Here is a 23,275-nt window from a genome sequence, read left to right on the forward strand (position 1 = left end):
AACATGTTTCTATACAACATTCTTCTGCCAAACATGTTTCTATACAACATTCTTCTAGCCAACATGTTTCTATACAACATTCTTCTACCCAACATGTTTCTATAAAACTTTCTTCTAGCCAACATGTTTCTAGACAACATTCTTCTACCCAACATGTTTCTATACAACATTCTTCTCCCCAACATGTTTCTATACAACATTCTTCTCCCCAACATGTTTCTATACAACATTCTTCTAGCCAACATGTTTCTATAAAACATTCTTCTAGCCAACATGTTTCTATACAACATTCTTCTAGCCAACATGTTTCAAAACAACATTCTTCTCCCCAACATGTTTCTAAACAACATTCTTCGACCCAACATGTTTCTATACAACATTCTTCTAGCCAACATGTTTCTATACAACATTCTTCTCGCCAACATGTTTCTATACAACATTCTTCTAGCCAACATGTTTCTAGACAACATTCTTCTAGCCAACATGTTTCTATACAACATTCTTCTCCCCAACATGTTTCTATACAACATTCTTCGACCCAACATGTTTCTATAAAACATTCTTCTAGCCAACATGTTTCTATAAAACATTCTTCTACCCAACATGTTTCTAGACAACATTCTTCAAGCCAACATGTTTCTATACAACATTCTTCTACCCAACATGTTACTATAAAACATTCTTCTAGCCAACATGTTTCTACACAACATTCTTCTAGCCAACATGTTTCAAGACAACATTCTTCTCCCCTACATGTTTCTATAAAACATTCTTCTAGCCAACATGTTTCTATACAAGATTCTTCTAGCCAACATGTTTCTATACAACATTCTTCTCCCCAACATGTTTCTATTCAACATTCTTCTCGCCAACATGTTTCTATACAACATTCTTCTCGCCAACATGTTTCTATACAACATTCTTCTAGCCAACATGTTCCTATACAACATTCTTCTCGCCAACATGTTTCTATACAACATTCTTCTCCCCAACATGTGTATATACAACATTCTTCTCCCCAACATGTTTCTATACAACATTCTTCTACCAAACATGTTTCTATACAACATTCTTCTAGCCAACATGTTCCTATACAACATTCTTCTCGCCAACATGTTTCTATACAACATTCTTCTCCCCAACATGTTTATATACAACATTCTTCTCCCCAACATGTTTCTATACAACATTCTTCTACCAAACATGTTTCTATACAACATTCTTCTAGCCAACATGTTTCTATACAACATTCTTCTCGCCAACATGTTTCTATACAACATTCTTCTCGCCAACATGTTTCTAAACAACATTCTTCTCGCCAACATGTTTCTAAACAACATTCTTCTCGCCAACATGTTCCTAAACAACATTCTTCTCGCCAACATGTTTCTATACAACATTCTTCTCGCCAACATGTTTCTATACAACATTCTTCTCGCCAACATGTTCCTAAACAACATTCTTCTCGCCAACATATTTCTATACAACATTCTTCTCGCCAACATATTTCTATACAACATTCTTCTAGCCAACATGTTTCTATAAAACATTCTTCTAGCCAACATGTTTCTATACAACATTCTTCTCGCCAACATGTTCCTAAACAACATTCTTCTCGCCAACATATTTCTATACAACATTCTTCTAGCCAACATGTTTCTATAAAACATTCTTCTAGCCAACATTTTTCTATACAACATTCTTCGACCCAACATGTTCCTAAACAACATTCTTCTCGCCAACATGTTTCTATACAACATTCTTCTCGCCAACATGTTTCTATACAACATTCTTCTCGCCAACATGTTCCTAAACAACATTCTTCTCGCCAACATATTTCTATACAACATTCTTCTAGCCAACATGTTTCTATAAACATTCTTCTACCCAACATGTTTCTATACAACGTTCTTCTAGCCAACATGTTTCTATACAACATTCTTCTACCCAACATGTTTCTATACAACATTCTTCAACCCAACATGTTTCTATACAACATTCTTCTCCCCAACATGTTTCTATACAACATTCTTCTCCCCAACATGTTTCTATACAACATTCTTCTACCCAACATGTTTCCATAAAACATTCTTCTAGCCAACATGTTTCTATACAACATTCTTCTACCCAACATGTTTCTATAAAACTTTCTTCTAGCCAACATGTTTCTAGACAACATTCTTCTACCCAACATGTTTCTATACAACATTCTTCTAGCCAACATGTTTCTATACAACATTCTTCTACCCAACATGTTTCTATACAACATTCTTCAACCCAACATGTTTCTATACAACATTCTTCTCCCCAACATGTTTCTATACAACATTCTTCTCCCCAACATATTTCTATACAACATTCTTCTAGCCAACATGTTTCTATAAAACATTCTTCTAGCCAACATGTTTCAAGACAACATTCTTCTCCCCAACATGTTTCTATAAAACATTATTCTAGCCAACATGTTTCTATACAACATTCTTCTAGCCAACATGTTTCTATACAACATTCTTCTACCCAACATGTTTCTCGACAACATTCTTCTAGCCAACATGTTTCTATACAACATGTTTCTATACAACATTCTTCTCCCCAACATGTTTCTATAAAACATTCTTCTACCCAACATGTTTCTAGACAACATTCTTCTAGCCAACATGTTTCTATACAACATTCTTCTAGCCAACATGTTTCTATACAACATTCTTCTCCCCAACATGTTTCTATAAAACATTCTTCTACCCAACATGTTTCTAGACAACATTCTTCTAGCCAACATGTTTCTAGACAACATTCTTCTAGCCAACATGTTTCTATACAACATTCTTCTAGCCAACATGTTTCTATACAACATTCTTCTACCCAACGTGTTTCTCGACAACATTCTTCTAGCCAACATGTTTCTATACAACATGTTTCTATACAACATTCTTCTCCCCAACATGTTTCTATAAAACATTCTTCTACCCAACATGTTTCTAGACAACATTCTTCTAGCCAACATGTTTCTATACAACATTCTTCTAGCCAACATGTTTCTATACAACATTCTTCTCCCCAACATGTTTCTATAAAACATTCTTCTACCCAACATGTTTCTAGACAACATTCTTCTAGCCAACATGTTTCTAGACAACATTCTTCTAGCCAACATGTTTCTATACAACATTCTTCTAGCCAACATGTTTCTATACAACATTCTTCTACCCAACGTGTTTCTCGACAACATTCTTCTAGCCAACATGTTTCTATACAACATGTTTCTATACAACATTCTTCTCGCCAACATGTTTCTATAAAACATTCTTCTACCCAACATGTTTCTAGACAACATTCTTCTAGCCAACATGTTTCTATACAACATTCTTCTAGCCAACATGTTTCTATACAACATTCTTCTCCCCAACATGTTTCTATAAAACATTCTTCTACCCAACATGTTTCTAGACAACATTCTTCTAGCCAACATGTTTCTAGACAACATTCTTCTAGCCAACATGTTTCTATACAACATTCTTCTAGCCAACATGTTTCTATACAACATTCTTCTACCCAACGTGTTTCTCGACAACATTCTTCTAGCCAACATGTTTCTATACAACATGTTTCTATACAACATTCTTCTCGCCAACATGTTTCTATACAACATTCTTCTAGCCAACATGTTCCTCTTCTCTTAGAGGAGGCCGAGCTCTCTGAACGACCTGGACCGGAGCCTCTCCACCAGCCAGGAGGAGAGGGAGATGGAGTTTCTACGTCTACAAGTTATGGAGCAAAAACACATCATCGACGACTTGTCCCAGGTACTTATACTGCTACTACGACTACGACTAATAGTAATACTTTAAATACTGCTACTTCAACCACACATCATCGACGACATGTCCAAGGTACTACTACTTCTATTTAATTCAGTTTATTTTGTACTGCCTTAAATCACAAATTACAAGATTGAAGGTTTACAATCTGTACACCTTCGACATCCCTGACCTTTGACCTTTGGCCTCACATCGGATCAGGAACAACTTACAAAAAAACAGGTAAGAAACCTTCAGGAGAGCAACAGAGGATGAACAATAGATGTCATGTGACCAGGTGAACAATAGATGTCATGTGACCAGGTGAACAATAGATGTCATGTGACCAGATGAACAATAGATGTCATGTGACCAGGTGAACAATAGATGTCATGTGACCAGATGAACAATAGATATCATGTGACCAGATGATCAATAAATGTCATGTGACCAGATGAACAATAGATGTCATGTGACCAGATGAACAATAGATGTCATGTGACTAGATGAACAATAGATGTCATGTGACCAGATGAACAATAGATGTCATGAGACTAGATGAACACTAGATGTCATGTGACTAGAATAAATCATGACTCAATGCATGAATACATGAATCATGACTCCATGAATGAATACATGAATCATGACTCAATGCATGAATACATTAATGACTCAATGCATCATGACTCAATGAATGAATACATGAATCATGACTCAATACATGAATCATGACTCAATGAATGAATACATGAATGACTCAATGCATAATGACTCAATGCATGAATACATGAATCATGACTCAATGCATGAATACATGAATGACTCAATGCATCATGACTCAATGAATGAATACATGAATCATGACTCAATGCATGAATACATGAATCATGACTCCATGAATGAATACATGAATCATGACTCAATGCATGAATACATGAATGACTCAATGCATCATGACTCACTGAATGAATACATGAATCATGACTCAATGAATGAATACATGAATGACTCAATGCATAATGACTCAATGAATGAATACATGAATCATGACTCCATGAATCAATGCATGAATACATGAATCATGACGCAATGCATGAATACATGAATGACTCAATGCATCATGACTCAATGAATGAATACATGAATCATGACTCAATGCATGAATACATGAATGACTCAATGCATCATGACTCAATGCATGAATACATGAATCATGACTCCATGAATGAATACATGCATCATGACTCAATGAATGAATACATGAATCATGACTCAATGAATGAATACATGAATGACTCAATGCATAATGACTCAATGAATGAATACATGAATCATGACTCAATGCATGAATACATGAATGACTCAATGCATCATGACTCAATGAATGAATACATGAATCATGACTCAATGCATGAATACATGAATGACTCAATGCATCATGACTCAATGCATGAATACATGAATGACTCATGCATCATGACTCCTCCAGGAGAGAGACATGTTCCTGAGGTACCGGCGGCAGGAATCAGTCGTGAGGAAAGGAACCTTCAAAGCCTGCCGGGTAAGAACGTCTTCTCCTTCTCTATTGTTCTCCTGCTTTATTGTTTTATTGTTCTCCCGCTCTATTGTTCTCCCACTATATTGTTCTGCCGCTCTATTGTTCTCCTGTTGTATTTGTTCTCCTGCGCTATTGTTCTATTGTTCTCATACTTTATGGTTCTCCTACCCCATTGTTTTCCTGATCTATTGTTCCCATGTTCTGCTTTACTGATCTCTTGTACCCCTGCTCTATTGTTCTCTTGCTCTATTGTTCTCCTGTTCTCTTGTCCCCCTGCTCTATTGTTCTCTTGCTCTATTGTTCTCCTGTTCTCTTGTACCCCTGCTCTATTGTTCTATTGTCCCCCTGCTCTATTGTTCTCTTGCTCTATTGTTCTCCTGTTCTCTTGTCCCCCTGCTCTATTGTTCTCCTGCTCTCTTGTTCTCCTGTTCTCTTGTCCTCCGGCTTTATTGTTCTCCTGCTCTATTGTTCTCCTGTTCTCTTGTCCTCCTGCTCTATTGTTCTCCTGCTCTATTGTTCTCCTGCTCTCTTTTTCTCCTGCTCTCTTTTTCTCCTGCTCTCTTGTCCTCCTGCTCTATTGTTCTCCTGCTCTATTGTTCTCCTGTTCTCTTGTCCCCCTGCTCTATTGTTCTCTTGCTCTATTGTTCTCCTGCTCCATTGTTCTCCTGATCTATCGTGTCCTCCTCATAGGTCATCGAGACGTTCTATGGCTATGATGAGGACGTGTCTGTGGATTCTGATGGATCATCTTTGTCCTTCCACACCGACAGAACTCCTGAAACCGAACCAGATGAGGTACACGGAGCCTCTGGACCCGGGTCAGGTCTCTGGGTCAGAGACCTGACCCAGAGACCTGACCCGGGTCTCTGTAGTCATTACATTACATGTCATTTAGCAGACTCTTTTATCCAAAGCGACTTACAATAAGTGCATCAACCTAGAGTACAAAACAAGAACAACAAGAACACAGGAAGCAACACTTCCTCAACTCAGTCGAACCACAAAAGCACCACAATAAATGCCATCCCAGTGCCACTGAAATGCAAATCTGTGTTTTAATCCAGATAGTCGGAAAAGATGTGTTTTCAGTCTCAGGCGGAAGATGTAGAGACTTTCTGCTGTCCTGATGTCAGTGGGGAGCTCGTTCCACCACTGAGGAGCCAGGACAGCAAACAGTCTGGATGTAGAGTGATGAGCTCGAGGTGCAGGAGGCACAAGACGGTTGGCTGTTGCCGAGCGGAGCGAACGTGCCGGGGTGTACGGTGTGACCATATCCCGGATGTAGACGGGGCCCGATCCGTCTAGAGCACGGTACGCCAGAACCAGTGTTTTGAAGCGGATGCTGCTCCACCGGTAACCATGGAGAGTGGAGGAGCGGAGTGGTGTGGGTGAATTTCGGGAGGCTGAAGACCAGTCAAGCTGCTGCATTCTGGACGAGCTGCAGAGGTCGGATGGCCTTAGCAGGTAGACCAGCCAGGAGGGAGTTGCAGTAGTCGAGGCGTGAAATGACCAGAGCCTGGACCGGAGCCTGGACCAGAACCTGTGCCGCCTTCTGAGTAAGAAGAGGCCGTATTCTCCTGATGTTGTGCAGCATGTACCTACAGGAACGCGTCATCACAGCGATGTTGGCCGTCAGGGAGAGTTGACTGTCTAGTGTCACCCCGAGGTTCCTGGCAGTCGGGGGCGGGGCCAACACAGAGCTGTTGAAGGTGGTAGTCAGGTCATGGGTTTCAAGATTCAAGATTCAAGATTCAAGATGTTTTATTTGTCACATACACACACAGGGTGTGCAGTGAAATGAAAGTGGCAATGCTCAGCAGGAATGTGCAAGCAACAAGTACACTATTTACAAATAAAAACAACACAATATTTACAGTAAGTGTGTGTGTGTGTGTGTGTGCCTAAGAGGGGCAGTTGTGTGGGTCTATGTGGGGGTCCTGGTGAGGTCGGAGTTCACAATCCTGATGGCCTGAGAGCCTTTCCCTGGAAGGAATAGTAGCTCGGTCTTGTCAGGGTTGATCTTCAGGTGGTGAGCAGACATCCACTGAGAGATGTCGGTCAGACAGGCAGAGATTCTGCTACCTGTGTTTCAGACGGTGGAAACGAGAAGATCAGTTGGGTGTCGTCAGCATAGCTATGGTAGGAGAAGCCATGCGAACGAATGACAGAGCCGAGAGAATTTGTGTACAGAGAGAAGAGGAGGGGACCCAGGACGGAGCCTTGAGGAACCCCATAGTGAGAGGAAGAGCAGGGGACCCAGGACGGAGCCCTGAGGAACCCCAGTAGTGAGAGGACAAGGATCAGACACAGATCCTCTCCAAGTTACCCGGTAAGTGCGGTCGTTAAGGTAGAAAGAGAAAAGAGCGAGTGCAGTGCCTGAGATCCCAGGTCCTGAAGGAAAGAGATCAGGATCTGGTGGTTCACGGTGTCAAATGCTGCAGAAAGGTCTAGAAGGATAAGGACAGAGGAGAGAGAGGATGCTCTAGCAGAGTGAAGGATAAGGACAGAGGATAGAGAGGCTGCTCTAGCAGAGTGAAGGATAAGGACAGAGGAGAGAGAGGCTGCTCTAGCAGAGTGAAGGATAAGGACAGAGGAGAGAGAGGCTGCTCTAGCAGAGTGAAGGATAAGGACAGAGGAGAGAGAGGCTGCTCTAGCAGAGTGAAGGATAAGGACAGAGGAGAGAGAGGCTGCTCTAGCAGTGTGAAGCTGCTCAGAGACAGCAAGGAGGCCAGTCTCTGTCGAGTGGCCTTGTCTCCAGACTGGTGAGGGTCAAGAAGGCTGTTACTGTGGAGATAGGAGGACACTTGGCTCAAGATAGCTCGCTCCAGAGTTTTGGAGAGAAAAGGAGGAAGAGAGACCGGTCTGTAGTTGCTGACTCCAGACGGGTCGAGGTGGGTTTCTTCAGGAGAGGGTTGACTCTCGCCTCCTTCAGAGGGAAACAGCCAGTTGAGAGGGAGCTGTTAATAAGATGGGTGAGGAAGGTCAGAAGGTCAGGAGCAATAGCCTGGAGAATGGGAGAAGGGCGCAGGTGGTCGGTCGAGCGGAGGTCACCAAGCTAAGAACTTGATTGGGAGACAAGGGGGTGAAAGAGGAAAGAGAGGGGGATGAAGAAGTTAGTGTTGGTGAGGAGATAGAAGATGGATTAGTAAAGGAGGAGCGGATGTCGTCCATCTTGTTTGTAACGTAGTCACAAAGTGGCAGAAGGGTGGAAGGAGGAGGGGCCAGGGGGGATCAAGGAGGTTGGAAAAGATAGAGAAGAGTTGTTTGGGGTTAGAGAAGGAAGACTGAATTTTGGTCAGGTAGAACGAGCTTTTGGCTGCAGATATAGAGGAAGAGAAGGAGGAGAGGAGAGATTGATAGAAGAGCAAGTCTTCCGCTTGATTCGTTTTTCGCCATTTCCTTTCCGTCGCTCGCAGGGTGGCTCTCTCGGCACGCACCGAGTCCGACAACCACGGAGAGGAGAGGATTACCGAACCGGTCGTGTCTTAAAAGGACAAAGAGAATCAAGAGATGAAGACAGGGAAGAGAGGAGAGTGTCTGTGGCAGAGTTAGGCTGCATGAGTGAGAAGGAGGCAGTTGAGGGGAGAGCAGATAGGACAGAGGAGGCCAGAGAGGAGGCCAGAGGGTGAGAATGTTGCGCCGTACAGGTGCAGAGTCTGTAGATATGGGTGGGTTGTCAGTACCATAGAGCGAGAGAGAGTAAGAGATGAAGAAGTGGTCAGAGACATGGAGAGGAGTTACAGTGAGGTTAGAGGTAGAGCAGCTTCTAGTGGACATGGAGTCAAGGCGGTTGCCGGCTTTGTGAGTAGGAGGGGAGGGACTGAGTGAGAGGTCAAAGGAAGACAGGAAGAGTCACAGGTCACATGACTTCTGTCTGGATGTTGAAGTCGCCCAGAAGGATGAGCGGGGGGCCGTGTTCAGAGAAGTTCGACAGGAGGACGTTGAGCTCTTCCAAGAAATCTCCCAAAGAACCAGGGGGTAGAGAACAACCATGTGGAGTTGAACCGGATGAGTCACCGTCACAGCATAGAACTCAAGTCAGTGGGATAAAGAGTGGCAGCGGGTAGGGAGAGAAACACCATTTAGGTGAGATGAGTAAACCTGTACCTCCACCCCGACCAGAGGGTCTGGTGTGTGGCTGAAGGCCGAGGAGACGTGTTGTCTGCTGTGATCCAGGTCTCAGTGAGAGCCAGGAAGTCAAGCGACTGCTCCATAGCAAAGAGATGAAACCGGCCTTGCGGTTGGCTGACTGACAGTTCCAGAGGCCTCCTGTGACCAGGTGCTGGGTGTGAGTAGAACGGATAGGAAGGAGAACAGAGGAGGGGTTCCGGTACAGGAATGAACGAGTCCTATAGTAACTACGAGTAGAGATACGCACAGGTATGGAAAGTACACACATATTCACTAAATGGTGGAATACACAGCCACGAAGACTCCAAGGGAAGACTCCTATGTCTTTGTCCTCCGAGTCTTGACTCCAACGGAAGACTCCTATGTCTTTGTCCTCCGAGTCTTGACTCCAACGGAAGACTCCTATGTCTTTGTCCTCTGAGTCTTGACTCCAAGGGAAGACTCCGATGTCTTTGTCCTCCGAGTCTTGACTCCAAGGGAAGACTCCGATGTCTTTGTCCTCCGAGTCTTGACTCCAAGGGAAGACTCCTATGTCTTTGTCCTCCTAGTCTTGACTCCAAGGAAGACTCCGATGTCTTTGTCCTCCGAGTCTTGACTCCAAGGGAAGACTCCTATGTCTTTGTCCTCCGAGTCTTGACTCCAAGGGAAGACTCCTATGTCTTTGTCCTCCGAGTCTTGACTCCAACGGAAGACTCCTATGTCTTTGTCCTCCGAGTCTTGACGCCAACGGAAGACTCCTATGTCTTTGTCCTCCGAGTCTTGACTCCAACGGAAGACTCCTATGTCTTTGTCCTCTGAGTCTTGACTCCAACGGAAGACTCTATGTCTTTGTCCTCCAGTCTTGACTCCAAGGGAAGACTCCGATGTATTTGTCCTCCAGTCTTGACTCAAGGAAGACTCCTATGTCTTTGTCCCTCGAGTCTTGACTCCAACGGAAGACTCCTATGTCTTTGTCCTCCGAGTCTTGACTCCAACGGAAGACTCCTATGTCTTTGTCCTCCGAGTCTCGACTCCAAGGGAAGACTCCTATGTCTTTGTCCTCCGAGTCTCGACTCCAACGGAAGACTCCTATGTCTTTGTCCTCAGTCTCGACTCCAAGGAAGACTCCTATGTCTTTGTCCTCCGAGTCTTGACTCCAAGGGAAGACTCCGATGTCTTTGTCCTCCGAGTCTTGACTCCAAGGGAAGACTCCTATGTCTTTGTCCTCCGAGTCTTGACTCCAACGGAAGACTCCTATGTCTTTGTCCTCCGAGTCTTGACTCCAACAGAAGACTCCTATGTCTTTGTCCTCCGAGTCTTGACTCCAACGGAAGACTCCTATGTCTTTGTCCTCCGAGTCTTGACGCCAACGGAAGACTCCTATGTCTTTGTCCTCCGAGTCTTGACTCCAACGGAAGACTCCTATGTCTTTGTCCTCTGAGTCTTGACTCCAACGGAAGACTCCTATGTCTTTGTCCTCCGAGTCTTGACTCCAAGGGAAGACTCCGATGTCTTTGTCCTCCGAGTCTTGACTCCAAGGAAGACTCCTATGTCTTTGTCCTCCGAGTCTTGACTCCAACGGAAGACTCCTATGTCTTTGTCCTCCGAGTCTTGACTCCAAGGGAAGACTCCTATGTCTTTGTCCTCCGAGTCTTGACTCCAACGGAAGACTCCTATGTCTTTGTCCTCCGAGTCTTGACTCCAACGGAAGACTCCTATGTCTTTGTCCTCCGAGTCTTGACTCCAAGGGAAGACTCCTATGTCTTTGTCCTCCGAGTCTTGACTCCAACGGAAGACTCCGATGTCTTTGTCCTCCGAGTCTTGACTCCAAGGGAAGACTCCTATGTCTTTGTCCTCCGAGTCTTCGTCCGATGACGCTAAAGACCCGATCCGGTTATGAGCCCAAGTTGGTGCCAATTACCTCCAGCCGCGTTGACACCACCCCTTGCTCGTTGGTATTCAAATGACACTCAATTGAAACCAGGTGATGAGCGCTCGTCCAATCAGTGAAGATTCAGGTGTCAGTAATCAGGACACACCTCTCTACCAAAACAAATCCTAAAACAGTACAGACCAACAATCCAGCAGCTCTAAACAACAAATACAACAGTAACTCAGCAGATAAACTAATTTAAAGAAGACACTTAGCAGTATCCAAGTAGTCAGTAGTCTCGCCTCACAGGTAGAAAATGCACACTGTCCTGGTCTCTCTCTTCACTGGAGACTTCATAGCAGAATATTCTGCTCCATGTGTTAATGTCTGAGAAATATCCTCTTTCTCTGATGTATCGTGATGTCTCTAAGCCATCCGCACAAAGACCAGGACCAGGACCAGGACCACTGAAGAACAGCTGGTCCTGTGGTTCTTCTACTGACTTGTTTGTGTGTTTCAGGTGTGTGTGCGCGAGGAGGCGGAGTTTCGTTACTGTCAGCTGACTCAGGAATACCAAGCGCTGCAGCGAGCCTACGCCCTGCTGACGGAGACCAGCGGAGGCCACTACGACGCCGAGAAGGAGATCCAGGTCAGCAGAGCAAGGCAGCAACAGGTTGAGGGTTCTATTCTGTGTAATAAAGCAAGGCACCAACAGGTTGATGGTTCGATTCCCTGTCTTACAGACCAGAGAGCAGTTGCTGACTGAAATCAGTCAATATCAAACTAGAGTAGCAGACCTGGAGTCTGCACTGAAACAACAAGGACAGGTAACACACACACACACACACACACACACACGTGTACTACAATAGAGCAGGATTTGGGGTTACCGAGGTAACCCTGTGTTTTTGAAAACGCGATACAAGTTCATTGACGCTTTATCATGTCAGTCCTTGTTGGAGATGAAAGTGATGACAATAAATACTTCATTGATCATAAATACTTTATTGACAATAAATACTTCATTGATAATAAATACTTAATTGATAATAAATACTTTATTGATAATAAATACTTTATTGACAATAAATACTTCATTGATAATAAATACTTCATTGATAATAAATACTTTATTGACAATAAATACTTCATTGATAATAAATACTTTATTGATAATAAATACTTTATTGACAATAAATACTTCATTGATAATAAATACTTTATTGACAATAAATACTTCATTGACAATAAATACTTTATTGATAATAAATACTTCATTGATAATAAATACTTTATTGACAATAAATACTTGATTGATAATAAATACTTCATCAGGGTCAGCTCTAACCCTGACCCCATCAGCCAATCAGGGTCAGCTCTTACCCTGCCCCTGACCCCATCGGCCAATCATCATCTATCATTCATCACACAGCATTTTAGTAATGAATGACCAATTAGAACTTCTTGTTTTACTATGTCTACTGACACTGCTGTCTATCTGTATGTCTGTCCTGTCTGTCTCTCTATCTGTCTGTCTGTCTGTCTGTCTGTCTATCTGTCTGTCTGCCTGTCTTTCTGTCTGCCTGTCTCTCAGGATGTGAAGTGGGTGGAGGAGAAGCAGGCGTTGTATCAAAGGAATCAGCAGCTGGTGGAGAAGGTGAAGAAACATCTTGATATCATCCAGAGTGACGAGTAAAGCCCTGTGTCCCCTCAACGTCCCCTCAACGTCCTCACTGTCCCCTCAACGTCCCCTCAACGTCCTCACTGTCCCCTCAACATCCTCACTGTCCCCTCAACGTCCTCACTGTCCCCTCAACGTCCTCACTGTCCCCTCAACATCCTCAATGTCCCCTCAACGTCCTCACTGTCCCCTCAACGTCCTCACTGTCCCCTCAACGTCTTCAATGTCCCCTCAACGTCCTCACTGTCCCCTCAACGTCCTCACTGTCCCCTCAACGTCCTCACTGTCCCCTCAACGTCCTCAATGTCCCCTCAACGTCCTCACTGTCCCCTCAACGTCCTCAATGTCCCCTCAACGTCCTCACTGTCCCCTCAACATCCTCACTGTCCCCTCAACGTCTTCAATGTCCCCTCAACGTCCTCAATGTCCCCTCAACGTCCTCACTGTCCCCTCAACATCCTCACTGTCCCCTCAACGTCCTCACTGTCCCCTCAACGTCCTCACTGTCCCCTCAACGTCCTCAATGTCCCCTCAACATCCTCACTGTCCCCTCAACGTCCTCAATGTCCCCTCAACGTCCTCAATGTCCCTCAACGTCCTCACTGTCCCTCAACGTCCTCACTGTCCCTCAACTTCAATGTCAACGTCCTCAACGTCCTCAACGTCCTCACTGTCCCCTCAACGTCCTCAATGTCCCCTCAACGTCCTCAATGTCCCCTCAACGTCCTCACTGTCCCCTCAACGTCCTCATTGTCCCCTCAACGTCCTCACTGTCCCCTCAACGTCCTCAATGTCCCCTCAACATCCTCACTTCCCCTCAACGTCCTCAATGTCCCCTCAACGTCCTCAATGTCCCCTCAACGTCCTCACTGTCCCCAACGTCCCCTCAACGTCCTCACTGTCCCCTCAACGTCCTCACTGTCCCCAATGTCCCCTCAACGTCCTCACTGTCCCCTCAACGTCCTCACTGTCCCCTCAACATCCTCAATGTCCCCTCAACGTCCTCACTGTCCCCTCAACGTCCTCACTGTCCCCTCAACGTCCTCAATGTCCCCTCAACATCCTCACTCTCCCCTCAACGTCCTCACTGTCCCCTCAACGTCCTCAATGTCCCCTCAACATCCTCACTGTCCCCTCAACGTCCTCACTGTCCCCTCAATGTCCCCAATATCCCCTCAACGTCCTCACTGTCCCCTCAACGTCCCCTCAACGTCCTCAATATGTATATACATATGTTTATATGTATATACATGGTGGAGTTCATGGTGGACAAAGAGAAACATGTTCTGTTTAAACATTCTGTTTAGGATGAAGATATATGCATGTTCCATATGGAAGAGAACTGATAAATAACTGCTGAGTTGCAGCACCATTGTGAATTAAACAATAATGTATAAATGTATATATCCGTCTTTTGTCATAAATCTTTATGTTCTCAGAGAAATATACCGAGAATATGGGTAATATGTGATTAATCATGATTAATCCACAGAAACCTGTGATTAATTTGATTAACATTTGTAATCGTTTCACAGCCCTAATATATATATACACATATATTTGTGGACCCAATGTTCTGGGTCTTGTGAACCTGTATTCTAACCCCTGCAGGTGAAGCAGGTGGAGGGGGCGGAGCTGCAGCTGGAAGATGAGATCCAGGACGTCAGAGATCAAAACGAACTGCTGGAATTTCGGATTTTAGAGCTTGAGGTAAAAACAGAGTAAACTAGAATGGGCACTCGGTAGAGCGCATACCTTCGCATATCACAAGATTGGGCATTGAATTATGAACATTTTGGCATTAGTTGCATGCCAATTGGATATAAATTGACCGTGCTATGGTAAAAAGATGTTGACCTTTTCATGACCTTGACCTTTGACCCGATCGATCCCAAAATCTAATCAAATGGTCCCCGGATAATGACCAATCATCCCACCAAATTCCATGTGATTCAAGAAGATTTGACCTGTTCATGACCTTTGACCTTGACCTTTGACCCGATCGATCCCAAAATCTAATCAACTGGTCCCCGGATAATAAACAATCATCCCACCAAATTGCATGCGATTCGGTTCAATACTTTTTGAGTTTTGCGAATAACACGCATACAAATAAATAAATAAATACACGGCGATCAAAACATAACCTTCCGGCATTTTCAATGCGAAGGTAACAACAACAAAAACACAATGACAAGGGTGTCTTTTTCTATGCCTGCTGCTCAGGAGAGGGAGCGACGCTCACCTGCCATCCACTTCCAACAACTCCATTTCCCAGAAGGCCTCAGTCCCCTACAGATCTACTGCGAGGCTGAAGGGGTCCCTGTGAGTAACCCTACACCTGTGTACACCTGTAAACACACCTGAGGACATTTGGGGCCATTGCCTTTTTTTAGTTTCTGCATCCTCGATTCCTTTCCTTACCTCCTCTCCTCTCAACAATGTCTCAAAGGACACATTGTTGCCTCACAACGTAAATTGATATATAGACCATGAATATATATACATATATATGTGTGTATATATATATATATATATATACACACGTATATATATGTATCACAACTGTAGCATATATGGTAGCATGGTATCTCATGGTAGCTCCTCCCATCATGGTGGCTCCTGTCGGGTTAAAGCGCTTATTGAAAGGAGACATAGAAGTCCAGTCCACACACCTGAAGACACCTCCCATCACCTGAGTCGTTCCTCTGACCGTGTCTCCTGCTCCCTCAGGACATCGCGATCAGTGAGTTGATGAAGCAGCTGGACATTCTGGGGGATAACGCCGTAAGTGTATGTTGAATTTCATTTGTACATGTATGTGTTTTCAATTGTAATCATCAGGCAGGAGGCGTGAGTTGAGTTCACAGCTGACACGTTGTGGTGTTGTTAGCATGTTGCTAACGGTGTGTTGTTGTGTTCTTGACAGGTTGCTGACGTGTTGTTAGCATGTTGCTAACGGTGTGTTGTTGTGTTCTTGACAGGTTGCTGACGTGTTGTTAGCATGTTGCTAACGGTGTGTTGTTGTGTTCTTGACAGGTTGCTGACGTGTTGTTAGCATGTTGCTAACGGTGTGTTGTTGTGTTCTTGACAGGTTGCTGACGTGTTGTTAGCATGTTGCTAACGGTGTGTTGACATTATGTTGGTTGATATCATTCTATTTTCGTGATGTGTCGCTGTTGGCTGGTTTTCTTGCAGAATCTGTCCAATGAGGAGCAGGTGGTGGTGATCCAGGCCAGGACGGTTCTAACGCTAGCAGAAAAGGTAAGAGTCCAGGCCTCTGTGAGCCTGCTTCAGGGTCCAGGTCCAGGCCTCTGTGAGCCTGCTTCAGGGTCCAGGCCTCTGTGAGCCTGCTTCAGGGTCCAGGTCCAGGCCTCTGTGAGCCTGCTTCAGGGTCCAGGCCTCTGTGAGCCTGCTTCAGGGTCCAGGCCTCTGTGAGCCTGCTTCAGGGTCCAGGCCTCTGTGAGCCTGCTTCAGGGTCCAGGTCCAGGCCTCTGTGAGCCTGCTTCAGGGTCCAGGCCTCTGTGAGCCTGAGGTCCAGGCCTCTGTGAGCCTGCTTCAGGGTCCAGGCCTCTGTGAGCCTGCTTCAGGGTCCAGGTCCAGGCCTCTGTGAGCCTGCTTCAGGGTCCAGGCCTCTGTGAGCCTGCTTCAGGGTCCAGGCCTCTGTGAGCCTGCTTCAGGGTCCAGGCCTCTGTGAGCCTGCTTCAGGGTCCAGGCCTCTGTGAGTCTGCTTCAGGGTCCAGGTCCAGGCCTCTGTGAGCCTGCTTCAGGGTCCAGGCCTCTGTGAGCCTGCTTCAGGGTCCAGGTCTCTGTGAGCCTGCTTCAGGGTCCAGGCCTCTGTGAGCCTGCTTCAGGGTCCAGGTCCAGGCCTCTGTGAGCCTGCTTCAGGGTCCAGGCCTCTGTGAGCCTGCTTCAGGGTCCAGGCCTCTGTGAGCCTGCTTCAGGGTCCAGGCCTCTGTGAGCCTGCTTCAGGGTCCAGGTCCAGGCCTCTGTGAGCCTGCTTCAGGGTCCAGGCCTCTGTGAGCCTGCTTCAGGGTCCAGGCCTCTGTGAGCCTGCTTCAGGTCCAGGCCTCTGTGAGCCTGCTTCAGGGTCCAGGTCCAGGCCTCTGTGAGCCTGCTTCAGGGTCCAGGCCTCTGTGAGCCTGCTTCAGGGTCCAGGCCTCTGTGAGTCTGCTTCAGGGTCCAGGTCCAGGCCTCTGTGAGCCTGCTTCAGGGTCCAGGCCTCTGTGAGCCTGCTTCAGGGTCCAGGTCCAGGCCTCTGAGCCTGCTTCAGGGTCCAGGCCTCTGTGAGCCTGCTTCAGGGTCCAGGCCTCTGTGAGCCTGCTTCAGGGTCCAGGCCTCTGTGAGCCTGCTTCAGGGTCCAGGCCTCTGTGAGCCTGCTTCAGGTCCAGGCCTCTGTGAGCCTGCTTCAGGGTCCAGGCCTCTGTGAGCCTGCTTCAGGGTCCAGGCCTCTGTGAGCCTGCTTCAGGGTCCAGGTCCAGGCCTCTGTGAGCCTGCTTCAGGGTCCAGGCCTCTGTGAGTCTGCTTCAGGGTCCAGGTCCAGGCCTCTGTGAGCCTGCTTCAGGGTCCAGGCCTCTGTGAGCCTGCTTCAGGGTCCAGGTCCAGGCCTCTGTGAGCCTGCTTCAGGGTCCAGGCCTCTGTGAGCCTGCTTCAGGGTCCAGGCCTCTGTGAGCCTGCTTCAGGGTCCAGGTCCAGGCCTCTGTGAGCCTGCTTCAGGTGTCTGTCTCTTGGTCTCTTCTCTCTGCTTGTCGTTGATGTTGTCTGTTTCCCCTTGGAAGACCCTCTGAGACCCCTCCCCCGTCTCTCTCCCCGTCTCTCTCCCCATCTCTCTCCCCCGTCTCTCTCCCCGTCTCTCTCCCTGTCTCTCTCCCCCGTCTCTCTCCTCGTCTCTCACCCATCTCTCTCCCCCGTCTCTCTCCCCCTCCTCTCTCCCCCTCTCCCCTCTCCCCCGTCTCTCCCCGTCTCTCTCCCCTCTCTCGTCTCTCTCGTCTCTCTCCCCTCTCTCCCCGTCTCTCTCCCCTCTCTCCCCGTCTCTCTCCTCGTCTCTCTCCCCCTCTCTCTCCCCCTCTCTCCCCTCCCCCCTCTCCCCCCTCTCTCTCTCCCGTCTCTCCCCGCCTCCCCTCTCCCCTGCCTCTCCCCGTCTCCCTCCTCTCCCCCTCTCCCGCCTCTCTCCTGCCTCTCCCGCTCTCTCCTCGTCTCTCCCCTCTCCCCATCTCTCTCCCGCCTCTCCCCGTCTCTCTCCCTCGTCTCTCTCCCCGTCTCTCTCCCCCGTCTCTCTCCCCCGTCTCTCTCCCCCTCCTCTCTCCCCGTCCTCTCTCCCCGTCCTCTCTCCCCGTCTCTCTCCCCCTCCTCTCTCCCCCGTCTCTCTCCCCGTCTCTCTCCCCCGTCTCTCTCCCCGTCTCTCTCCCCCTCTCTCTCCTCCTCTCTCCCCGTCTCTCCCCTCTCTCTCCTCTCTCCCCTCTCTCCCCGTCTCTCTCCCCCCTCTCTCCCCCCTCTCCCCTCTCTCTCCCTCTCTCTCCCTCTCTCTCCCCTCTCTCCTCTCTCTCTCCCCTCTCCCCGTCTCTCTCGTCTCTCTCCCCTCTCCCCGTCTCTCTCCTCTCTCTCTCGTCTCTCTCCCCGTCTCTCTCCCCGTCTCTCTCCCCTCTCCCCGTCTCTCTCCCCGTCTCTCTCCCCCTCTCTCCCGCCTCTCTCCCTGCCTCTCTCCCGCCTCCCGTCTCTCCCCTCCTCTCCCCTCTCTCCCTGTCTCTCCCCCTCTCTCCCGTCCTCTCCCCTCTCTCCTCCTCTCCCCGTCTCTCCCGCCTCTCTCCTCGTCTCTCTCCCCGTCTCTCTCCCCCGTCTCTCCCCTCCTCTCTCCCCGTCTCTCTCCCCCGTCTCTCTCCCCCTCTCTCTCCCCCCTCTCTCCCCTCCTCTCCCCTCTCCCCTCTCCCCGTCTCTCTCCCCCGTCTCTCTCCCCCTCTCTCTCCCCGCTCAGTGGTTGGAGTCCATTGAGGTGACAAAGTCGGCTCTGCAGCAAAAGATGTTGGACATTGAAAGTGAGAAGGTAAAGAAATGTACTTCACCTCAGCCTCTTGTCTATAAAGTCAAATATATGAAACCCCAAGAACAATCCTGGAATAGAAGGTGACAGCAGAGAGGGATCCAACAGGGATGTGGAGTCGTCTGACCCCTGAAGCACTCACACACACACACTCACACACTCACACACACACACACACGTAACATGTGACATGTGGGGAATGCCTCCTGAAGGCGCTGGGTGTTCACCCTGGAGCATCGTGTTGTCTGGTGGATCCACCACATGAAGCTGATTGTGGCTGAAGTACACAGACAACAGACAGACAACACAAAGGCAACAGACAGACAACACACATACAACAGACAGACAAGACAGACAACACACAGACAACAGACAACAGACAATAGACAGACAACAGACAGACAACACACAGACAAGACAGACAACACACAGACAACAGACAGACAACACACAGACAACACACATATATAGACAATAGATAGACAAATATAAGACAGACAATATAGATAATAGATAGATAATATATATATAAGATAGATAACACATAGACAACAGACAGACAACACAGACAACAGACAGACAATAGACAGACAACACATAGACATACAGACAACACAGACAACAGACAACACACATACAAGATAGATAACATATTAGATATAACATACAGATAACATATAAGATAATAATAGATAGACAATATTAGATAATATATAGACAATACATAGATAACGATAATATATAGATAATATAGACAATAGACAATATAATATATAGACAATAGACATATATATAATAGATAGATAATATTAGATAACATATAATACATAGATAATATATATAGACAATAGATAATAGACAACAGACAGACAATAGACAGACAATAATATACAATATAGATAGACAATAATATATAATAATATTAGACAATAGATAGACAATATACAGACAAGATAGATAACACATACAATAATAGACAATAGATAGACAATAGATAGAACCTTACATAACACAGATAATAGATATAAGATAGATGAATAGATAGACAATAGATAGATAATAGATAGATAATAGATAGATAATATATAGATAAATATACAATAGACAATAGATAGATATTACATAGACAATATAATATATATATAATATATAGATAATAGATAGACAATTAATAACATACATAATATATAGACAATAGACAGAATACAGCCAGATACACACATAGACAGATAAGATAACAGATAGATAGACAATAGATAGACAATAGATAGAATAACATAGATAATAATAGACAGACAATAGACAGATAATATAGAGATAGAGACATACATATTATTAGATAATAGATAGACAACACATACAGCACATAGATAGATATAACATATATACAATAGACAGACAACATACAAACAACATTATAGACAATAGATAGACTAATATTAAATAGATAGACAATAATATGACAGACAACATAGACAAATACACACATAGACAGATAACACATACAACAATAGATGACACAAATACAGACAATAGATAGACAAGACACAGACAAACAGACGATAACACATAGACAACACACAATATTATTAGATAACACACAGACAATAGACGACAACACATAAATAATAGACAATAGACAGACAATACAGACACACACAGACAATAGATAGACAACATAGACAACACACGACAGACAAACACATATATGACAACAACACAGACATAGATAAGACAGACAATAGACAGACAATAGACAGACAACACACAGACAACAGACAGACAACACACAGACAATAGACAGACAACACACAGACAACACACAGACAACAGACAGACAACACAGACAACAGACAGACAGACAACACACAGACAACAGACAGACAACATACAGACCCTCAGCTCTCGTCAGCTGGTCCTCCTGATCGGTTCCAGTGGAGAAACAACAAGTTGAGTCTGAGAGCAGCAGCAGAACCTGTAGTTGACCTTTGACCTCTGTGTTGCTTACCAGGATCTGTTCAGGAAACAGAAAGTTTATCTGGATGAAGAGTTGGACTACCGGAGGCAGTCGATGGAGCAGAATCACAAGGTCAGGCTCCACAACACAGGCAGCTGGTCAGAAGGGGGGGGGGGGTGTGAGGTGTGGTGTGTGTGTGGTGTGTGTGAGGTGTGTGAGGTATGTGGTGTGTGTGTGGTGTGTGAGGTATGTGGTGTGTGTGTGTGAGGTATGTGGTGTGTGTGTGTGAGGTGTTTGTGTGGTGTGTGAGGTATGTGGTGTGTGTGAGGTATGTGGTGTGTGTGTGTGAGGTGTTTGTGTGGTGTGTGAGGTGTGTGTGTGTGGTGTGAGTGTGTGTGGTGTGAGGTGTGTGTGTGGTGTGTGTGTGGTGTGTGTGTGTGGTGTGTGTGGTAGGTGTGTGTGTGTGTGTGTGTGTGTGGTGTGTGTGTGTGTGTGGTGTGTGTGTGGTGTGTGTGTGGTGTGTGTGGTGTGTGTGTGTGTGTGTGGTGTGTGTGTGTGTGTGGTGTGTGTATGTGAGGTGCCTCCTGCTCCGCGTGAGAACAGGTGTGTGTGAAACGTCCTCCTAGGAAACTCAATCCATCACAGATAGAAGCAGGAACAGAACTCCTGCTCTCCTCCTCATGGTGCCATGATCTCCTTGTTGCTGGAGACAGGCAGAGCCCCCCCCCCCCCCCTCATCCTGTCTGCTCTGGAGGCCTTTAGGATCCTGGGATCCACCATCTCAGGATCTCAAGTCCACTTCCAGTTCTAAAGCCAGAGGATCCGGTTGGTTCTGTGTGCTTTGGACCAGCACCAATCAGGACAGCACATACACACCAATGGAGAACATGGCTGGTGGGCCCGCCTCCAGGCTGACCGTCACACCTGAGCTCAGCGCCGGCTCCTCCCCTTCTGGGAACGCCACACAGGCAGAGAAGAGGTCCCCCTGCAGGATGCCCCTCCCAGTCAGACAGATACTTCACACACTTCATGTCATCATCAGTTACCTGAATACGAGCAACAGGTTCATGACATTCAATATGAACTCAGGTATGCAGGACCCCCACAGCAGCACCAGGCACTGATTCATATTATATTACATTTTTAAAAGCATAAATAAATGAAAACAGTTGTTGTCACGACAAATTTCCCCTTGGGGATTAATAAAGTATATATCTATCTATCTATCTATCATGTATTCTTCTGATCGTTTCCTTATCTTCAAATGTTGTTGCCTCAGAGGATCCTGGAGCTGGAGGCCATGCTGTTTGAGGCTCTGCAGCAGGAGGAGGAGTTCAGGATGGAGGGCCTGAAGGCGGAGCAGCGCCGCCTCTCTGCCACGCTGACGGAGGACGAGAAGGACGGCCTGAAGAGAGCCATGGACCAATGGAAACGCTCCGTGATGTGCGAGCTGAGAGAGAGAGACGCCCAGATCCTCAGAGAGAGGATGGAGCTGCTGCACCTCATACAGCAGGTATGCTGCTGAGCCACATGCTGCTGAGCCACAGGCTGCTGAGCCACAGGCTGCTGAGCCACAGGCTGCTGAGCCACATGCTGCTGAGCCACAGGCTGCTGAGCCACATGCTGCTGAGCCACAGGCTGCTGAGCCACATGCTGAGCCACATGCTGCTGAGCCACAGGCTGCTGAGCATGCTGGAGCCACAGGCTGCTGAGCCACATGCTGCTGAGATGCTGCTGAGCCATTACGCTGCTGGAGCCACAGGCTGCTGGAGCCACATGCCATGGAGCCACAGGCTGCTGAGCCACATGCTGCTGAGCCACATGCTGCTGAGCCACATGCTGCTGAGCCACAGGCTGCTGAGCCACATGCTGCTGAGCCACAGGCTGCTGAGCCACATGCTGCTGAGCCACATGCTGCTGAGCCACATGCTGCTGAGCCACATGCTGCTGAGCCACAGGCTGCTGAGCCACAGGCTGCTGAGCCACAGGCTGCTGAGCCACATGCTGCTGAGCCACAGGCTGCTGAGCCACATGCTGCTGAGCCACAAACCCATGCTGTCCCAGGCTGCTGAGCCATGCGCGAGCTGATGGTGTTGAGCCAAGGCCAGCCCAGGGTGCTGAGCCACACCTTGGCCTCAGGGCCGCTGAACCAGACCTGGTCCTCAGGGTGCTGAGCCACACTCGGCCTCAAATACGGTGCTGAACCACACCATGGCCTCAGGGTAGTTGAACCAGACCTTGGCCTCAGGTAGGGAACCA

At 46.7% G+C, this 23,275-nt stretch overlaps 1 protein-coding gene across 1 annotated transcript; it reads left to right on the forward strand.

Annotated features, from left to right (window-relative positions):
- The first annotated feature begins 3,641 nt into the window (after positions 1 to 3,641).
- Positions 3,642 to 22,641, forward strand: LOC130204739 (janus kinase and microtubule-interacting protein 3-like). Its single transcript, XM_056431688.1, has 13 exons — positions 3,642 to 3,803; positions 5,290 to 5,361; positions 6,049 to 6,153; positions 11,862 to 11,990; positions 12,085 to 12,168; positions 12,936 to 12,998; positions 14,634 to 14,732; positions 15,249 to 15,347; positions 15,756 to 15,809; positions 16,221 to 16,286; positions 18,994 to 19,062; positions 21,071 to 21,148; positions 22,296 to 22,641. Exons 1-13 carry the CDS (start codon positions 3,744 to 3,746, stop codon positions 22,539 to 22,541), a joined length of 1,224 nt encoding a protein of 407 aa, XP_056287663.1. The 5' UTR covers positions 3,642 to 3,743; the 3' UTR covers positions 22,542 to 22,641.
- The last annotated feature ends 634 nt before the right edge of the window (positions 22,642 to 23,275 follow it).

Source organism: Pseudoliparis swirei, chromosome 14 (genome assembly GCF_029220125.1).
Source record: "Pseudoliparis swirei isolate HS2019 ecotype Mariana Trench chromosome 14, NWPU_hadal_v1, whole genome shotgun sequence".
Lineage (NCBI taxonomy): Eukaryota > Metazoa > Chordata > Actinopteri > Perciformes > Liparidae > Pseudoliparis > Pseudoliparis swirei.